This window comes from Chinchilla lanigera, unplaced genomic scaffold (genome assembly GCF_000276665.1).
Source record: "Chinchilla lanigera isolate Chin_1 unplaced genomic scaffold, ChiLan1.0 scaffold00032, whole genome shotgun sequence".
In the NCBI taxonomy this organism is placed as follows: domain Eukaryota; kingdom Metazoa; phylum Chordata; class Mammalia; order Rodentia; family Chinchillidae; genus Chinchilla; species Chinchilla lanigera.
The window spans coordinates 11937658-11954649 of NW_004955433.1; the positions used below are offsets into that span (position 1 = coordinate 11937658).

The window sequence follows — 16992 nt, forward strand, 5'->3', positions numbered from 1 at the left end:
TCTGAGATATTTAGCAACTTAAGGAGACACTCTCACAATAAAAAATTAAAAACGACCAAGGATGTAGCTCACTGTGAAGACCCTGGGTTCAATCCCAGTAGCATGAACAAAACAAAAAAACAGGAAAGCAAAACAAGAACAAACCTTAACAAATTCAAGGTCACCCCTCAGTCATTGCCACAGTGGAAGTGGGTAGGATGCAGTGAGAACCTGTCCATGACTGCAGCTTCCCATGACCTCGGCCCATCCAAGAGGATCAAGCCCATGAACATCAGGTGGGTCAGGTAGCAGGGTATGTGGGAAAGAGGCAGGGCCACACGCTCCAAATCCAGACTCATAACACGGTGAGAGAGTCCAGTGCAGATAAATGCATGCTGTGTGTCTGGGGTCAGGCAGACCTGAGTCAGAGCACTGGCTTTACCACTTACTGGCTTTGTTCAGCAAGTGGCTGGGCCTGGATTTACCTATGTATAAAATGGAGAAATAATGCCTATCACCTAAGGTAGCTGATATGGTTAACAAATACAGTTTATCAGGTCATTAGGATGCACAAGGCAAATCATTATGCAGGATGCATTGTTCTTAGTATGAATGAACTTGTATAATTCTCTCAGTGGCCTATGAGGGAGCTAATATAATAATTATTCTTCCTGCTTTAGGATACAGCAAAGCTCAGAATAGTTCAGGTAGTTCCCCAAGGTCACACAGTTAGGGAGTGATGGAGCCAGGATTCGAACCAAGGGTGTCTGACTCCTGCTTCCTGGACCACCATGTGTGAGGTGCGTGGTCCAGTACACACAAATACTTTGTGTTAGAGTTTGGATCTTAAGTCCCCCACCCCCCACTAAGGTTTATGAGTTAAAGGTTTGGTTCTCAACTGATTGTGCTCTTGAGTGCTGGCAGAATCTTCAAGAGGCGGGGCCTGGTGGGAGGAAGTGAGATCAGTGGAGGTTCGACCTGGAAGGGAATATAGGACCTTACCCCTTCCTTGTCCTGCTGCCATTAGGTGAGCAGCTTTGTTCCACCACCAATCCCACCATAATATGTTGCCCAAAAGCAGTGGAGCCAACCAATTATGGGTTGAATCTCTGAAATCATGAGCTAAAGTAAATCTCTTTTCCTTTTAAGTTACTTAACTTGGTGTATTTTATCACAAGATACCAAGCTAACAGTGAGTATCTGTGGGTGTCCAATGCATGAATCATTTTTAATGCCAGAGAAGTTAGTATCTTCCTGCCTCTTCTCCCACATTCATTTTAGTTACTCAAAAACAAAAGAGAAATAGGGTTTTCTAGAGCCAGTACATTAACATAGCCTAAAAGGAGCATTCCACCTGCTGTTGATCCCAAGCTACCAGATCCTTCCCCTGAGGCAATCACTCTTACTAGCTTCTCACACAAACAAATGCACCACGCTACATGAAGTCTTCTGCTTTTCTTCCCCACTCTATGGAGTGGATGTTGTTCCATGCTTCTAGAAGTTTCTCAACACCCTCCACCCCTCTGCCCGCTTCTCTAGGCTCTGGTTCCTCATTTGTGAGAGAGATAATAATGGCCTCTTCCCCCAGGGGGCTGTGAACATGAAATAAAATGCGGGAAAAGTGCTTACCACAGGATCTATCAAATCATAAGCACTTACTTAACTCCATTTTATTTTATTTTAAACAGTGCAAGGAAGTAGGAACTAAAATGGTCTCCATAGGCCATGGAGGCTGACACTATCTCCTGAGGGGACAAGATTTCCTGTCAGTGTTTGTCTATAATCGTGAACCACTTACCCTCAAGACAGGATGGGAGGAAGGCAGGAGCAAACAAAAATATGGACAAAAAAACTTCAAAGCCACCCTAAAAATGAGAAGCTGAATCCTGCTTCCGTCAAGCAATCCAGGCTGCTGACTGTCACCCTCCACAGCACCCAGGTTGACACCATCTGGCTTCAGATACTTTTCCTCAACACCCCAGTGCCCAAAAAGTGGGACCAGAGAACAGAAGTGTGTGGTGCTGGTTCACATGGAGCCTCTAGATTCCATGCTACGGTGATAAATAATGTACAAAGCCCAGTGACACAGCTCCGTTGAGTATGGGCTTCTTATTCCTGAGGTGTGAGGTAAGGGAACAAAGCTCGACTGCTCGATGTGTGGTACTATGGTTCCAGGGAATAGCAGAGGGTTGTGCGGGCTGCATGGGCCTCACCCACCATAGGCTCCAGCCTGGTAAGCATTCCAGGGACCCACCATCCAGGGAGGGTGCCTCTGCCTTGCGCTAGCATGAATTCATTTCTCCCTTCCTGGCCATCAAAGTCCCATTTAAAAAAATAATATTACACTAATAGTAACATTATTTTAATCTACACACATTTTTACCATGATTTAAAAGATTTTTTTGGACATTATCTTTGGAAACTCCCACTATCTAAGGGGACAGAGAGGTTGGGAGAGAGCGGGTGGGGGAGAGAGAGCCCCAAGAGGCAGGGAAGCTCTGCTTTGCTGCTTTGTCAGGGAGAAGAAAATAAAGAGAAATCAGCCCAGCTTCAAAGGGCGCATTTCCATAATTGCCCTGTAACTTTGGTAAAATAAATCTGAGCAGCTGAGAGAAGAACAATCTGCCAGATGAGTGCACTCCAAAGGCCCCGGAGGGCTGTGGGCCACTTGTTAGCGGCCTAGTGCAGTGAGAGAATGCAGGGCTCACCACCGGGCACAAAAGCCATGAAATCACAGCCTTCCCAGGCTGGCTGGCTGGTCAGACCTGATCCTGCCTTTGTCTCCCTCCTGTTCCCCGACATGGGACACACACACACACACACACACACACACACACACACACCTAAATAAAACAAGCAAGCGAGTAAATAAATACATGCATTTATGTGCAGAGAAAAGCTGGCAGCAGCTAGGGACTGGAGCAGCCATGATGCAAAAATGACTGGAGTCCAACTTTCATCTATAAGAACCTTCTTATCACTGACCCCTGAAATCAGTATCCCAGGGAGAAAGGCCCAACTTCGCAGACATGCATCCTCTTTGGGCTGATTCATTCCCTTTCACCTTCAGCTGGAGAAAGTTCCACCGACAGACCTGATGCAAGATCCATTCTGTCATTTTCCCAGGCTTGAAGAGTTTCCTGTTGGCTGTCTCTCACCCTTACTTCCTCCTTCCAAGGCCAAGATTTTAAAGAACAAAAATACTCCACTTAGCAACCTGTTTTAATATTTCTCTCAACAAAGCTGTGGTTTCTGGGAGAAAACACTTGGTATGATCATCCCAGAAACATCTCCTTCCTCAGGTCCAGAGTTCCTCAACCTCAGCACTACTGACAGCTTAAGCTGAATGATTTTCCAGCCCGAGCGCTCCCCGCTCCTGACCTGATGGCGGATGAGATCAGGTGTGTTCCAAGCGGTCCCTGGATGGATCATTCTTTGTGGTGGAACATTGTCTGGTGTCTTCTAGGACCCTTAACAGCGTCCCTGGCCTGCACCCATGACATGTCTGTGGCACCCTGATGCTAGTCAGCTCCAGACATTGTCAAATGATTCTAGGGTGAAAGGGGAGACAGAATTGCCTAGCTGGGAACCACTACTCTATTCCCAAGACCTCTCCCAGCTGTGCCCTCCCCGAGAAACTGATGTTCGTACAGTGGTTTCTCATTTACACAGAGGAGAAGGTCTTCCGGGGGGATGGGGCTTCCTCAGGAAAGCAGCAGCCACATAAAACCTAGGTTGGTCACACAACAGGTGGACATTTTTAATGTGGTCAAGCTGGTTTGCTGGGTCAGATGACAGTGGCCAATTATAACCAAGAGGAATATCCAGAGGGCATAGGGAGCCCCTTAACCACCATAATGACCTTTGAACACAGTCTTCTCTATGCCTGATCCTGGATACTATTGGATTTGTATGAGTGTTTGTATAAATTCATCTAATACATCCCCTCCATTTTTCCAGATTTTGAAAGTGGGACCTAGAGAGAGTACGAGGCTTATCCCTACTCACATTGAAGTAAGTGCAAAACACAGACATAAGTCTTACACGCCTGTATCCAGCAATTACCTACTTTTGCTGCATAGGAGAGGGAGAACCTGCAACCAAGAATTCTAGGATACAGAGTACATTTCCAGAAGGATATGAACATTTAGGCCCAAATCGAGTCACTGATAAAATTCTCAAGAAGCCAAACCAACCAAACAAATAGAAAATGAGGTCTACTTCCTTCCTAGGCAAGCATTCAATCATTCTGGCTAACTTTCATAAACAGTGGGGCATTGGGCTTCCCCGGCCTCCAAGTCCCCAGAGAACACCAGCCTCATAGGTGGGACTGCCACCTCACTCCTCACCTGGCAGGGGAGTGGGCCTCTGTGCCCAGCCCCTGGGCCTCCCCTCCACGTACCTTCCTTCTCTTTCCCCTGAAAACAAATTCAATTGGAAACCATTAGCGTGCCAGTCCCCAAGGTGGATGGTCACTTAGGGAGATTCTTTTCTTCTCCTTTGGCTCCCTGGCCCTGTGATGCAATTCCTTCCTCCCCCAGCTCTGTGCAGATAATGAGGGAAGCAGCGCCACACACTCCTTCCTCTGACCTAATTGATTATCCCTATACACCTCAAGTGCTTTGCATAACCAACCCCGACAGCAGAAACCCCTTCCTGGCGGGTGACTGACATATTTTATTTCTAATTGAAGCTTAATCAGGACCATATATACCCATATTCATTCTCCCCCCACTACTTTCCTTTTACATGTTAAGGACCAACAATAAGGGATGGAGGCAGTTCTTAGGTCCCTGAGAAGGTGAGGGCTGAAGGGGAGATCCTGGGAAAATGAGAAATGAGGCTGCTGTCCCTGGTGAGATGCAACAGCCATGCAGGGGAGCTGCCTGCTCTTCCTTCTTTGCTGAAAAACTGAGACTCTGTTTTGTTTCGACGAGATGATCTTATTGGGATCAATTTAGGGCTATTTGAAGAACCCAAGCATTGTACGGGATAAAAGAAGACATGTCCTAGTCAAATCACTCCCAGATTTATGCCAGTTCACCCCTGGTACCTACACTTGCGGCCCTTGCAGAGGGGTAGAATTGATCTCGTCCAAGGATCATTATCCCTGGAATGTGATGGTCGGAGAAGCTGACTCAAGCTTAGTCTCCCCTGGCAAGAGCCCTGAGACCTCAATCAGACCTCTCCAAGCTCACACTCACCTCTTCATGCCCATCCTCTCCCTGGGTGGGTTGCTCGGTGAGGACAGGCTGCCTAACTTTTGTGGACATGACCATGTTCACAGCCCTCTTCCTGGGTCCATCTAGGTTTGCAGAGGGTCCTGAGCTGCCTCAAGGCAAATGCCTCATCTTTCTGGCTACCAGGAGGCTGTGCAGAATACTGCTGGGTCTGGGGCTGGGCAGGCTGTGACAGATCTGCAGGGGGCATGCTTGCTCTCATCGTCACCACCATCACCTGCCAGTCAGGCAGCCTTGTCCCCAGCCTTTAGATGAGAAAATACGGGCACAGAGAACTTAACCATCCGCCCAGAGCTTCGCAGAAGGTAAACGGGGGAGCTGGGTGTGCGCCGCACGTCAGTCTGTGAGGCTGCGCTGGGGAGGGTCTGCGGTGTGGATCTTGTCAAGATAATCACCCTCCTAACAGGAAGGCTCAGCCTGGTCCCAAAGTCAGCCTCAGAGTCCTGGCCCAGACAGTTGAAATTCTCCCACCATGGGCAGAAGTGGTTCCACTTTGGGGGCTGCTGTGTGCATAGGTACAGTGAAACCTCAGTCTGCACTTGAGACCTCGGAAGGAGCTGAACCCCAAGGACACGTTAACAACAAGGCGGGAAGAGGAGCGGGCCTCCCAGATGTCTCCTGCGACTGGGAAGGTACCAGAGGAGCAGGAGCCCGGCTGCAGGATGTCCTTGCTAGGGGTCCCCGTCCAGGTCGCCAGCTCTGCCCGCGCGCGTGAGGGACCCATGGGCGGACACCCGGTCCCCACTCACCCCTGGCTGCCGCCTCTGTGCGGGTCCCCAGGGCCACGGCGCTGGCAGCTGTGCCTGTGTTGCCTGTCCTTGCCAGACTGCCTGGCTCCCGCCGAGCCTCGAAAGTGGACGGTATTGCTCTGCGCCTTTGCTCCTCTCTTCGGGTGTGCGAGCTCTCCCCACACCTCCTGGGTGCCCGCAAGATGGTCACACGCTAGGCGTCAGACTATTTACTAACGTGGGGAAGAAGGGTGCAAAAAGATGCCCCTATTTGGCACCCGGGGCGTCGCTCTCGAAGGCATCCCCCACAACGTCTTCAAGTCAAGGGTGGGCAGGCCCGGCTGGCGAACTGAAAGAGGAAAAGGAGGGCGAGGAGGGGCGCGACGCCCGCCCGCGGAGCCTGGCTGCAGAGGCCGCGGAGGCTAGACGCCGAGCGTCCCTTTCGTCCTGTAGAGGGAGCTCCAGCCCCAAATTTCCCGGTTCCCTCCCCTGGTCCGCCTACCCCAGCCAGCATCCAGCTCGGATCCCGGCTGCGAAGGTGCAGCCGGACGTTAGGAATCCGGCGCAGAGACCTCACAGAGCTGCCCCTTCCAGGGCAGGCGGGCACACGGGGATGACCCACCTGAGGCCGCCAGGTACCGAGCCCTTTACCGCTCCACACCAGCAGGCACACGTTTCCTGCCGGCAAGGATAGATACCCCAGGCTCCTCTCTCGGCCGTATCCCCCACACCACCACCAGTCAGCCTTCCATTTGTAAGCGGGGGTGCAGCGTGCGTGGAAACTGCAAGCTGGGCCTGCACAGCCCCTTGTACGTAAGCCTGGGAAGACCTCAACTGTGCGCATCAAAGAATGGGAGCGGGGAGTGATGGGCAGAATCTCCCAGGCACAGCCTCTGCGCCCAGACGCTTCCCCTAAGTCTGCTGCATTCCTAGAGAAGGCCCCGAGGCCTCGCAGTGGCTCCCTCGGACGGGCGACCGGCGCTTGGGACCCAGTTCTCAGCTCCTAGCAGGGAAACTTGCTCAGATTTCCCACCAGGCTCTGCCTCGTTTTCGAGACACCTGAAACTGCTCCCACTGCTTCACCAGGGGCGACCCCAACCCCACCGCTTGTGTGTCTCCTCCGCCATTGCTGTCCCCTGACCACAGGATCGGGTCTCACTCATTCTCTCCTAAAGGGTTGGGAAATTCTTCAGCTGGGTGGGGGGTGGCGGGGAAACAACAGAAACCAAAACCACCCCGCAAAGAACCACCAAACAGAGCCGTCCCGGGGCAGACAGGCCGGTTGTATAGTCAAAGTGGCAACAGCTCATTTATTTAGCCAAAAATAGATACTTTCTTGTACAATTTGGTTCACACATATGTACATTTATCTGTATATACAAAAATGTCAGATATGCTTATTCTCACTGAACCCCCCCATCAACTGAACAAACACACCTCACAATCGCTGCGAATGTGGGATGCCACAGAAGCAACTTGGGGAGGTCTGAGGGGGACTGGTTTTATTTCTTTTTCTTTCTCTTTAACTTCTCCTTTTAGGTATTCATACACGGACATGCTTACAAGTCGTTAACTATACAGAGGAATTTGGTTTGTTTGTTTTGTTTGTTTGTTACAATTATTACAACAATTTAAAAATTGTTTTTTTAAAAAACAAACTAGGATGAGGAGAGAGCCGATAAGACCAGAGCAGCGTCCAGGTGGTTCTGGGCCCTGGAAAAGAGAGACAGTGGTAGCAAAGAAGGTGAGATTTTCGAGGCTGAGCCACCTGGGGCCGCGAGACCCTTCCTGGGCCAGGGGCCAGGGGTGAGGAAACCTCTCGATGCAAAACAGTGCTCAGGCGTGGACGCTGTGCTGAGGTTTAACTATAGGATGGGCAGTAGGCGTCGGGACCTGAGGTCCGGGGCTGGAAGCCAGGGAGTGTCACAGAGCGGCCACTTGCTTCAGGGCCTCTTGGCCCGGTGAGGCTCGGGAGAGCAAGTAGTTTCCGGGTCCGCAAGAAGTGATGGCGTGAGTTTCGTGCCCCTTTTAAAAATGCTTCCCAGCTATGTTCCCCTTGGGGCAAAAGACCGCAGGTTTGACTCCGAGTTCTTACTGCTCCCTCCTGCCCCATCTCCCCGCCCCTTCCCCAAGTCTGGGGTGTCTTACCGCCTGGGCACGGGCTGGAAAGCTGTCTTGAGTAACTTTTTCTCCACTTCCAAGGCACTACAGCGATCTGGAGGAAGCGAAGGGAAGAAACGGGAGGGCCTTTAGAAAGCTCAGCCAGGCGCCCGCAGAAACTGAGAGGAAAGCACCCGGTCCGTCCCCTGCCCCCGAGAGCGACCCCGACCTCCTCCCTCTGCTCCCCGCGCTCGCCGCAGTCACCTGTTCCGCCCTCGGGCTCCGAGGGTCGAGTGTAGGCGGCTGCCGCCGGGTGGCCCGCAGCTCCGGGAAGTCCCAGCAGGTGCTGAGGGGCCGAACCAAGCAGGGAGAGCGGGTGCGGGCGCGGGCCAGGCGGCGGACCTGGGAACGGCCGGTTGGTCCAAGCGGGGAATTTGCCCAGCGGCGCGGAGACGAGTCTGTGAGCCGCAGCGGCAGCGACGGCCGGAGAGAGCTGCAGGGCGGGGGGCGCGACGGCGGCCCCGGGAGGAGAGCCCCCTGCGCCGGGAGGCGAGCGGCGCGGGTTGTCTGGGCTCGTGGCCGTCTCGGCCAGGGACCAGATTTTGGGTTTTTGCAGGGTGGAGGAAGGAGCTGGTGCTGGAACGCAGGGGTCCAAGCCAGGGGGAGGCGAGGGCGGAGACGGCGGAGCCGCGGCTACTGGCGGTGGGGCTGGGGCCAGACTCAGGACAGGCAGCGGCCGCTCCTCCAAGCCCTCGGAGCTGTCTTCAGAGTCGCTATTTTTGGAGTCCGAAACGGGTCCCAAGCCGAGGTCGCCGTCCCTCCTCGTAGCCCCAGACAAGGCCATCTCAGGTCCGGCAGTCGCGCCATCCAAATTTTCCAAATCGATCTCCTCGTCCTCGTCGTCGTCTGCCAGGCCCTCGCCCCCCGTGTCCTCCTCCTCCCCCGCGAGCTCCTCCTCCAGCTCCAGCTCGCGTTTGCCATCCTCCTCGTCCTCCTCCTCGTCTTCCTCCTCCCTCTCGCTCCCATAAGCATTGCCCTCCTCGTCGGTGCGGCTGCGGGGCGCCCACGTCATCTTGTTCTCCTTCTTGAGGCGCCGGCGCGCGTTGGCGAACCAGGTGGACACCTGGGTGAGGGTCATCTTGGTGATGATGGCCAGCATGATCTTCTCGCCCTTCGTGGGGTAGGGGTTCTTGCGGTGCTCGTTGAGCCAGGCCTTGAGCGTGCTGGTGCTCTCCCGGGTGGCGTTCTTGGGACGGGACGGGTCGCCGAACTGGTACTGGCCATAGGGGTAGAAGGCCGGGTGCGGGTGCGGAAACGCGGTGGCCGCGGCCGGATGCTGCACCCCGGGGCTGTCTTTCAGCTCATACTGCGCGCCCTGTACGCACATGGGAAAGGAAGGGGACACGCGTGGAGGGGGCGCGGGTGAGCTTCAGCCGTCGCTGCCTCCACCCTCTTGGCCCGGACCCAGAGTCTACTCCCGCGCGCTCACCTCGCCCAGCGCCCCAGCTCCAACCCCTCCTTCCCGGATTCCTCCGGCTCTTACCAGCTGCGGAAAGATGGGCAGCTCCGCGGCGTAGGGCAGGAAGGCGCCGTAGCCTTGGGCAGCAGCCGCCGCCGCTGCGGCCGCGGCGTAGGGCGCCCCGTACACGGACGAGAGCACGTTGGAAAGGGACCCGGAGGCCGCCAGCTCCGAGGCTCCGGCTCCCGGGCCGCCGCGGGCCCCCGCGCTGCCGCCCCCGCCTGCAGGGCGCTCAGGCGGGTAGAGCGGGCGGATGTACTGGTATCCGAGCTGGGGGAAGGACATGGTGGCCCGCGGGGCACCGACGGAGAGGGGGCCCGGCCCCCGGGGCCGCCCTACTCAGCGCCGCCCGCGGGCTCCGGCGCGCATCGGGGGCTGGGCCGAGCTTGGGCCGCGCTGCCTCCCGCGCTGCGCTGCTTTCCGCGTTCGCCTATTGATCTGCTCCGCGGCGGCGGTGGCGGCGGCGAGGAGCCAGGTCAGGTCCGAACAGATTGGCGGAGATTCCCCGGGCTCCGGGCTCTGATTGACATTTCCACGGGGCCGCAAGCCCCTCCTCTCTGCGCCGCGCTCCCTCCTCTCCGCAGCCGGACGGCCTGTGCCAGCGCCGCGCTCCGCACTGCCCTCCTCTCCCTGAGCAGTGTCGCGCCTCGCTTCCTCTCGCCTCCTCTACTTTTCACGCCCCCTCCTCTCCCTTCCTCTCCCCTCCCCTCGCTGCGTCTCTCTTTCCCCCCAGAATCGCTTCCGCTTCTCGGGCGCTGTCCCTGTCCTGGACACTAGGAAACTCTCCTTTTTTTCTTCTTTCCCCCTTTTCTCACTATTGCCTTTTGTCCTCTTTTTTGTCCTCTTCACTTTTTCTTCTCTCACGCCTCTTTCCAAGCCCTCTCTTGACTCACAGTACTCTTTCTTCCACCTTCCTGTCCTCTGCGCCCTGGGTTCGGGCGGCCTAAAGTTGTGGACATTTAGGGCGCTGCGCGGGGGGTGTGTGTCCCAGTCTGTTTGTCCGTCCCCGCCCTTCCACCCCTCCCTCGCCCTTCCCTAAATCTCAGGTCTGACGTCGCGCCCTCTTATTCGACTTTTCCTCGCGTCTCCTCCCCGAGTCGCCAATCGCCGGGGCGCCTTCCAGGCGAGGCCGCCCACCCCCGCGGATAACGTGCGCCGGGCGGGGCGCGGCGAGTCCCTGCCCGCCTCCTCCTGCCCGCGCCCGGAGGCGGGAGGAGAGGCGCGGGCACGCGGTTTAGGACTGGGTCAGCGCGCCCCTCCCTGCTTCCCGCTCCTCTGAGCCTCTGCTCCCGCCGCAGCGATAGGCCGGAGCGGCCCGGACCTTGGGCCAAGCCAGGCTTGGGGTTGTACTGCGCCCGGGTGCCCTTTTCAGCTCGCACCTAGCGACTGTCAGCCACGCTCCGTGGCTAAGGACGAAGCTGGAAGAGTGAGCAGGGGTGAGGGAGTGCGTCCCAAATGGCGTCTTTAAAGGCCACTCTTCTGCCCAGCCCGTGGGGTGACAGCATCCTACCCCGAGAACCTAACCGTGCAGTTTGCCACATTTGACGTCTCCCCGGTGTCCGGGTGGATACCTTTATTAGAAATGGCGATCTCAGCTTGGGGCCAAAGGGTGGACGCTCCGGAGGTTTTGGGGAGCCCGGAAGAGTTAGTAAAGTCTGAGGGCTTGCGGTGGGGGAGAGGCAGGGAACAAGACGGCGGAGGGCCCGGTAACTTTTAGAGAGCACTGGGAGAAGTTTCTGTACTGGCCTTTTCGTCTGCCGAGATCCTTCCTCTCGCTACCCCTTCCTCTGCTCGGTCTCTGGTGCCAGCCCGTTTTCCTTCGGAAAGGAACCTCCCACCGCCAGGGGAGGGGGGAGAGGAAACAAGATTTTTGGTTTTATGGTAGGAAATTTCCTAACTCTTACTTGAAATACCAGTATCTAAGCGCCCACCTTCGCGGATTACAGCGTGCAATCGAGAGCGGCATTGAAATCCCCGGAATTGCTGCGGATCCCGGCTAAGCGCTTCTAGGCCGGCGCGGGGACCCACGCGAGGGCCAGGCCCGCGGCGGGTGTGCCCTGGGGACAGTTCGGGGGCAGCGACTCGTCAGTACAGTGTCCTGCTCCAGCTCAGAGGCGGAAGCCGGTCGCCCAGCACTGATTGATGGAGGAATTGAATCCGAATTCCACCAGAGCGGAGCGATCCAAGGGTCTTGGCCCGGCTGTCTGGTCACAGCTGCTGTGGGGAGCACAGGGCATGCAAAAATTTCTTCCGCTGCTGCCTTGGACACCCAGTTTTAATCTCACCCCCACTTCTCGCCACTTTCTCTTCGCTGGTCTATGACGCCAGCAGATTTGAAGCGAAGAAAATAAAAGAGGAGGTAGTGTCAAAGGAAGTTTGGGAAGAATCAGGTTTAGAGTTCGATGGGGAAAACGAGTCTTCCCAAATTAAGTCTGAGCTGCTTCGCTCTCCTCTCTACGCCTGCCTCCGCCTGATGTTGGGCATTGGCTTTAGGCGGACCTAGCCATAGGAGGCGACTTCAGGGGCAGCCCTGGCCTTGAAATGTGTCCCCAGAGCTTGATTTCGTTTACAGCTAAACCTCTCAGAGCGTGTCCTAGAGAATCTTAGGCTCACCTTCTCACGAACAATCTGAGTTTAAATATTCTAGGTCACATTACTTCCCAGGACTTTTCTTAGGCGTGGCCCTTCCGCAGCCCCGCAGTCCTAAAATTTGCACAAAATGGTGGCACCAGACGGGTGTGTGTGTGTGTGTAGGGGGGCGTGAGGGCAAGATTCCAGGGTGGGAGAGTTGGGGCTGCGCTGATGTAAATGCTTGGATGAAACGCCCAGTATCTGATTCAGTTCTTCCAGAAGGAAAAGAAAAAAAAAAAAAAAAAAAAAAAAGGAGAGAAAGAAAAAGAAAAAAGAAAACAAATCACGAGTCTCGGAGATGCTCCTTCCGCGTTAACCAGTTTATCGACCTGGCTGTGTCGGATTACAGGCGGCGGTTAAAAGGATCGGAAAGGGCTGAGAGTACTCAGGAACCAGTCAAGCCAGCTGGGGGCCGCCCCTGGCCCAGTCTGTGAACCTCCAGACTCAGATTCGAACTCCGCACCTCACTTGATTAGATCCCTCCAGACTCCCTAGGCCCCAAGCAAAAGCAGGCTCCCCTCCCCTAGCCTCCCGCTGGGAACAGTGTAGGCCTGGGCCTGACAGCTGAACCCCAAGTCTGAACTCAGCGTCCCGGGGAGCAGAGCCCCGCTGTGGCGTTGGTCTCCCAACAGGATCCAGCCAGTGGAGCCCGACTCTGAGCTCAACTCGCGGTCCGCCAGCAGCCGAACCATTTCCTCGGAGTTTTGATCCAAGAGATTTCGTCAAAGTGACCGGCTCGCCCAGCAAGGAAAAGCAGGTGCACTGGAAGTTGGTTTGGGAAAGCCATGCGCGCGCGAACGCGCTGCACGCAGCTCCTCCATCATTCCTTCCAACATTTCCAGCGCACAAAGCACCTTGGAGGCTCGCTGCAGACGCTCTATGAACGCAGCCAGGGCCCAGGGAGTGTGCGGAAACGGTGTCCACCGAACACGCGTGGCGCACATAGTGCGCTCCCAGTGCGCACAAGGAGCCGCTACCCGACGTGTTTGCAGGGCCCGAGGCTCGACAGGCTCTGGAGCCGCGTCGCGCACTGCACGCAAACCCGGAGCCACCGGGCCCCCTTTCGTCCCTCCTTGCCAGGTCTCCCGGAGTGCGCACGTCCCTGTTGGGGAGTGGGGGTGGGGAGCCGCTGCAGCTCCGGGTCTCCCAGCCGAGGCCCACCTTCTGTCCTTGCCTCCGAGGCTCCAAGCCCCCCGGCGGCGGTGCAGGTTGGCTATCCCTTGGCTTCCTGCAGGCGCCGTGGCGCGCTCCCCCCACCCCACCCCCCCGCGCTCGGGTTACAGGTTAATGAAATGCTCGTTTTCCTCAGTCATTTGTTTTGTTTTCCTGCAAAGTTCTGATAAGTAGCTAACCAACGAAGCTTGTAATTACAATCTTACAGAAACCGGGCCGATCTGTATATAAATCTCACCATCCAATTACAAGATGTAATAATTTTGCACTCAAGCTGGTAATGAGGTCTAATACTCGTGCATGCGATAATCCCCCCTGGATGCTGGCTTGATCAGATGTTGGCTTTGTAATTAGACGGGCAGAAAATCATTATTTCATGTTCAAATAGAAAATGAGGTTGGTGGGAAGTTAATTTCTCTCCGCTCTGTGAAGCGTAGACAAGAATTTAATGATTTAATTACAGTTGTAAGCCCTTTCCATGAGACTTAAATTGAGCTGAGAATATTTTTTTCCTTCTCTCGCTTTCTCTCTCCCTCTCTCTCCCTTTCTCGTTCTCTCTTTCCGCTATTAGCAGCGGGCGCGGGCTCTCTTCTGCGTGGCCTGGCAGACGCACTGGGTGGGATTCAGACTTGGCCAGGAATCCAGACTCGCAGCATCTTAGGAGACGCGGGCCAGGGGCCCGCAGAGCCACCCGGGAACGCGCCGCTGCTCGCTAGCAGACGCCAGATCCTGGGAGACCTCCCCTGGGTCCGGACAAGTGACGGGAAACTTCGGGGTAAACTTTGCCAACTGCGTGTTCGGCGCGAAAGAGGCCACCAGCCGGAGTGGCTGCTTCGACAGCGGGCCGGGAGGCTCAGGGTGGGCCCCGGGCCAGGCCTGTGCACCCGGGAGCGGCTGGGGCGCCCAGGGAGAAGCGGGGTCGCCAGCTGGGCGGCTCCCCTCTCCGCCGCGCGACTTCCGCACCTGGCTCACTACGCAGGGTGTCCGTGAGGGCGCAGCGCTCAAAACAATGGCCTGGATCGAAAATCCAGACCCTTAGCGCGAAGGATTTCATTTTTCTTTACCCCTTCCCACCTGCCGAGCAGTTTCGCTGCCCTCACTTCCTTTGTTTTACTCTGTCCATCTGCCTATCCCTCGCGCTTTCTGTATATTCGGTTTCTAGTTCATTCATTTTTTTCTGTCTTCCGCTCCCTGATTGTGTCTTATACTTTTTGTTACGACTTCTGTCTAGTTCACTTTTCTCCATTCTGCTCCCTCCCTTTGTGTCCCTTTATCCCTCTTCCTGGCTGCGACGGTGTGCTTTTCCTCACCTGCTCGTTCTTTTCTTTCTTTTCTTTTTCTTTCTTTCTTTCTTTCTTTCTTTCTTTCTTTCTTTCTTTCTTTCTTTCTTTCTTTCTTTCTTTCTTTCTTTCTTCCTTTCCTTCTTTCTTTCTTTCTCTTTCTTTCCTATCCCCCTCTCTTTCATCCTAACCCTTTCCAAGTTCCTTCCGCAGAGATTCCTTGGTCTCTCTGAGGCTTTCCTCATCTTTCTCGTTCCAGGATCTGTCCCCCACCCGGTGGATCGGCTTCCCCGCCCCCTCCTCGTCCATCTTTGGAGATGCATATGTCGTCTTATTGGATGCTGAGGCCAGAGCTGGGTGATGGGGCTCTCCAGCGTCGTGCATTTTCTTCATGCATATTGAGGATATGGTAATGAGCGCGTTTGCATTGTTGCATGGAAATGCTGCGTTTCCTGCAGCACTTTGGAGCGGGGGAGGGTGGTAGGGGCCCAAGACAACCCCGAAGTGGGTGCAGGGCTCCAGCAGTCACCCCTCAAGGGACGCGCAGGTTCTAGGATTCTGGGGAGGAAATGACCTCGCCTAGCGCCAGACCTGCCTTGCCTTCCCCGCTTTTCCACAAAGACCGGTTGCACTCGTCTCATTAGAGCCTGGTTATGGAAACCTCAGCCTTGCTTGCTCGTCCAAGTTCCTCAGTGCCTCCTACCCACCGGCCTCCTACGCCCTCCCCTGATGTTTAGAGGCCTGAGATGGGGCGCCACCAGGAAATTAGGGCCTGACGACGTCGTCGAATGGCTATAAATTGTTCGAGATTCCCAGCCACAGGTCTCGGGATCAAACACGGCCGCATTGTGTACCCTGCCCCACTGGTTCCTCATTAATCTTGGAGGGTGCACTGGTATCGCTTGGCCTAGGAAGGCTGCAGTCAGGTCCTTGGGCAGTCAGTCAGGAGCCCACTGGCTTCTGGTTTCGCAGGAAGGGCAGAGTTGCCTGGATCAGGGGAGAGTGGAGGTTCCTCGCTGAGGTCAGAGGATCTCAGAAGACACGGCCCAGACTGCCTTGCAGAAAAGATGAAGGCCTGTGAATGTCAGGGGGCGAACTCTGAGTTAACTTCCAAGGAACCACCGTGAAAGAGCCTGGAGCCCAGGTTGTGGACACAGCTGAGCAGAAGACCTCTGGACCGACCAACATTTGCATGAATCCCCTTCTTCTTTTCCTACTGATAGATTTGGGAAGCCCAGAACTTCTGGTTCTCAAGCAGAATGTAAAGATTTGGTCCTGTGGAGAACTGTCCCAGGTCAAGCTTCCCAAACATCCAGCCTTCTACTCCCACTTTTACTATTATTGATTTAAGCATCTCCCTTAAATTGTCATTTTGAACACGCAAGTACATGTTTTTAGAAAGAAAACTTGGTACTCCTGCTACTACTGTGACCGTAAATTGACAAGTAGCTGTTGCCACGGAAGGAAATTCTGAAAGATAAGTAGCTAAAATCAAGCACTGTTCATACCCATGCCTGCCTGGGAAAGATTGCTAGAGGTTCAAGTACATGCACGTGTCATTAACAAGTGCTGGAGGTGCTAAATAACGAACCTCGGAGGAAAAGGATGCTTTGTCCCACTCAGAGTTAATTTAATTCTCTGTCCTCACACTTCCAAAAATCATTTGTGAACCCCAAGAACTGCTGTAGGATTTTTCCATGACATTCTCTGTTGTAAAAAATTTTAGACGAAAATATAACATGTTGAATAACTAGTATTACTGACCAATAATTGTGTTAAGCCTTTTTCAAGTGGCATGACATCCAGTTCTCATAATGGTCTCACAAGGGAGAGGCCATTTAAGTGGCCAAGTGTGGGTGTCCTCTGAACAAGGGCATCCAGCCGCCCAGGGGCTAAAGGAGACCTGAAGTCATCTTTTCTGTGCTCACCAAATTGTGTGTCTTAATTCAAAGCTATGCTGGGGGAAAAATACCTTTCTTTAATTTGTGCAAATTTTGCACAAACTTGAGCGTGACCTAGTTCCAACCTCAGAGATTGGAAAAGTGAGGTTTAGAGAGACTGGCCCAGACTGGAACCCTCTCTGATATTCTTAACTGTGGTCCCTCTGGGAGCAAGATCAGGTCTTGAGAGTCTGGAGAGGTGGTGCTAGGGATGTAGAAGGGGGCTACTGGAAGAATAGTCCTTGGATTGGTTGCCAGGGCAATCAAAGCATCCACATTCCTCTTTCCTTCAATCTTCACATTTATGCAAATGTTTGGAGAGGACTGAGGGGGATATAACGGAGGTTAAAGACCCTTTATCTCTACTCGGGCCCAGTTGGATAGGGGAAGAGGATGTTCTGG

At 54.6% G+C, this 16992-nt stretch overlaps 2 protein-coding genes across 3 annotated transcripts; one reads left to right on the top strand and one right to left on the bottom strand.

Annotated features, from left to right (window-relative positions):
* Positions 1 to 216: 216 nt before the first annotated feature.
* LOC106148928 lies at positions 217 to 16413 on the top strand. The gene is made up of 3 exons (XM_013516103.1): positions 217 to 275; positions 5909 to 6582; positions 14910 to 16413. Exons 1-3 carry the CDS (start codon positions 217 to 219, stop codon positions 14993 to 14995), a joined length of 819 nt encoding a protein of 272 aa, XP_013371557.1. The 3' UTR covers positions 14996 to 16413.
* On the bottom strand, positions 7233 to 10715 carry Irx3 (iroquois homeobox 3). Of its 2 annotated transcripts, none has more exons than XM_005388313.2 (4): positions 9591 to 10712; positions 8312 to 9422; positions 8096 to 8162; positions 7233 to 7660 (listed from the first exon to the last, which is right to left on the bottom strand). In XM_005388313.2, exons 1-4 carry the CDS (start codon positions 9849 to 9851, stop codon positions 7606 to 7608), a joined length of 1494 nt encoding a protein of 497 aa, XP_005388370.1. In that variant the 5' UTR covers positions 9852 to 10712; the 3' UTR covers positions 7233 to 7605. The 2 variants fall into 2 exon arrangements, with proteins under 2 accessions (XP_005388370.1, XP_013371722.1); XM_013516268.1 differs by lacking the exon at positions 7233 to 7660 and adding an exon at positions 7667 to 8002 and having other exon boundaries at positions 9591 to 10715.
* Positions 16414 to 16992: the final 579 nt, after the last annotated feature.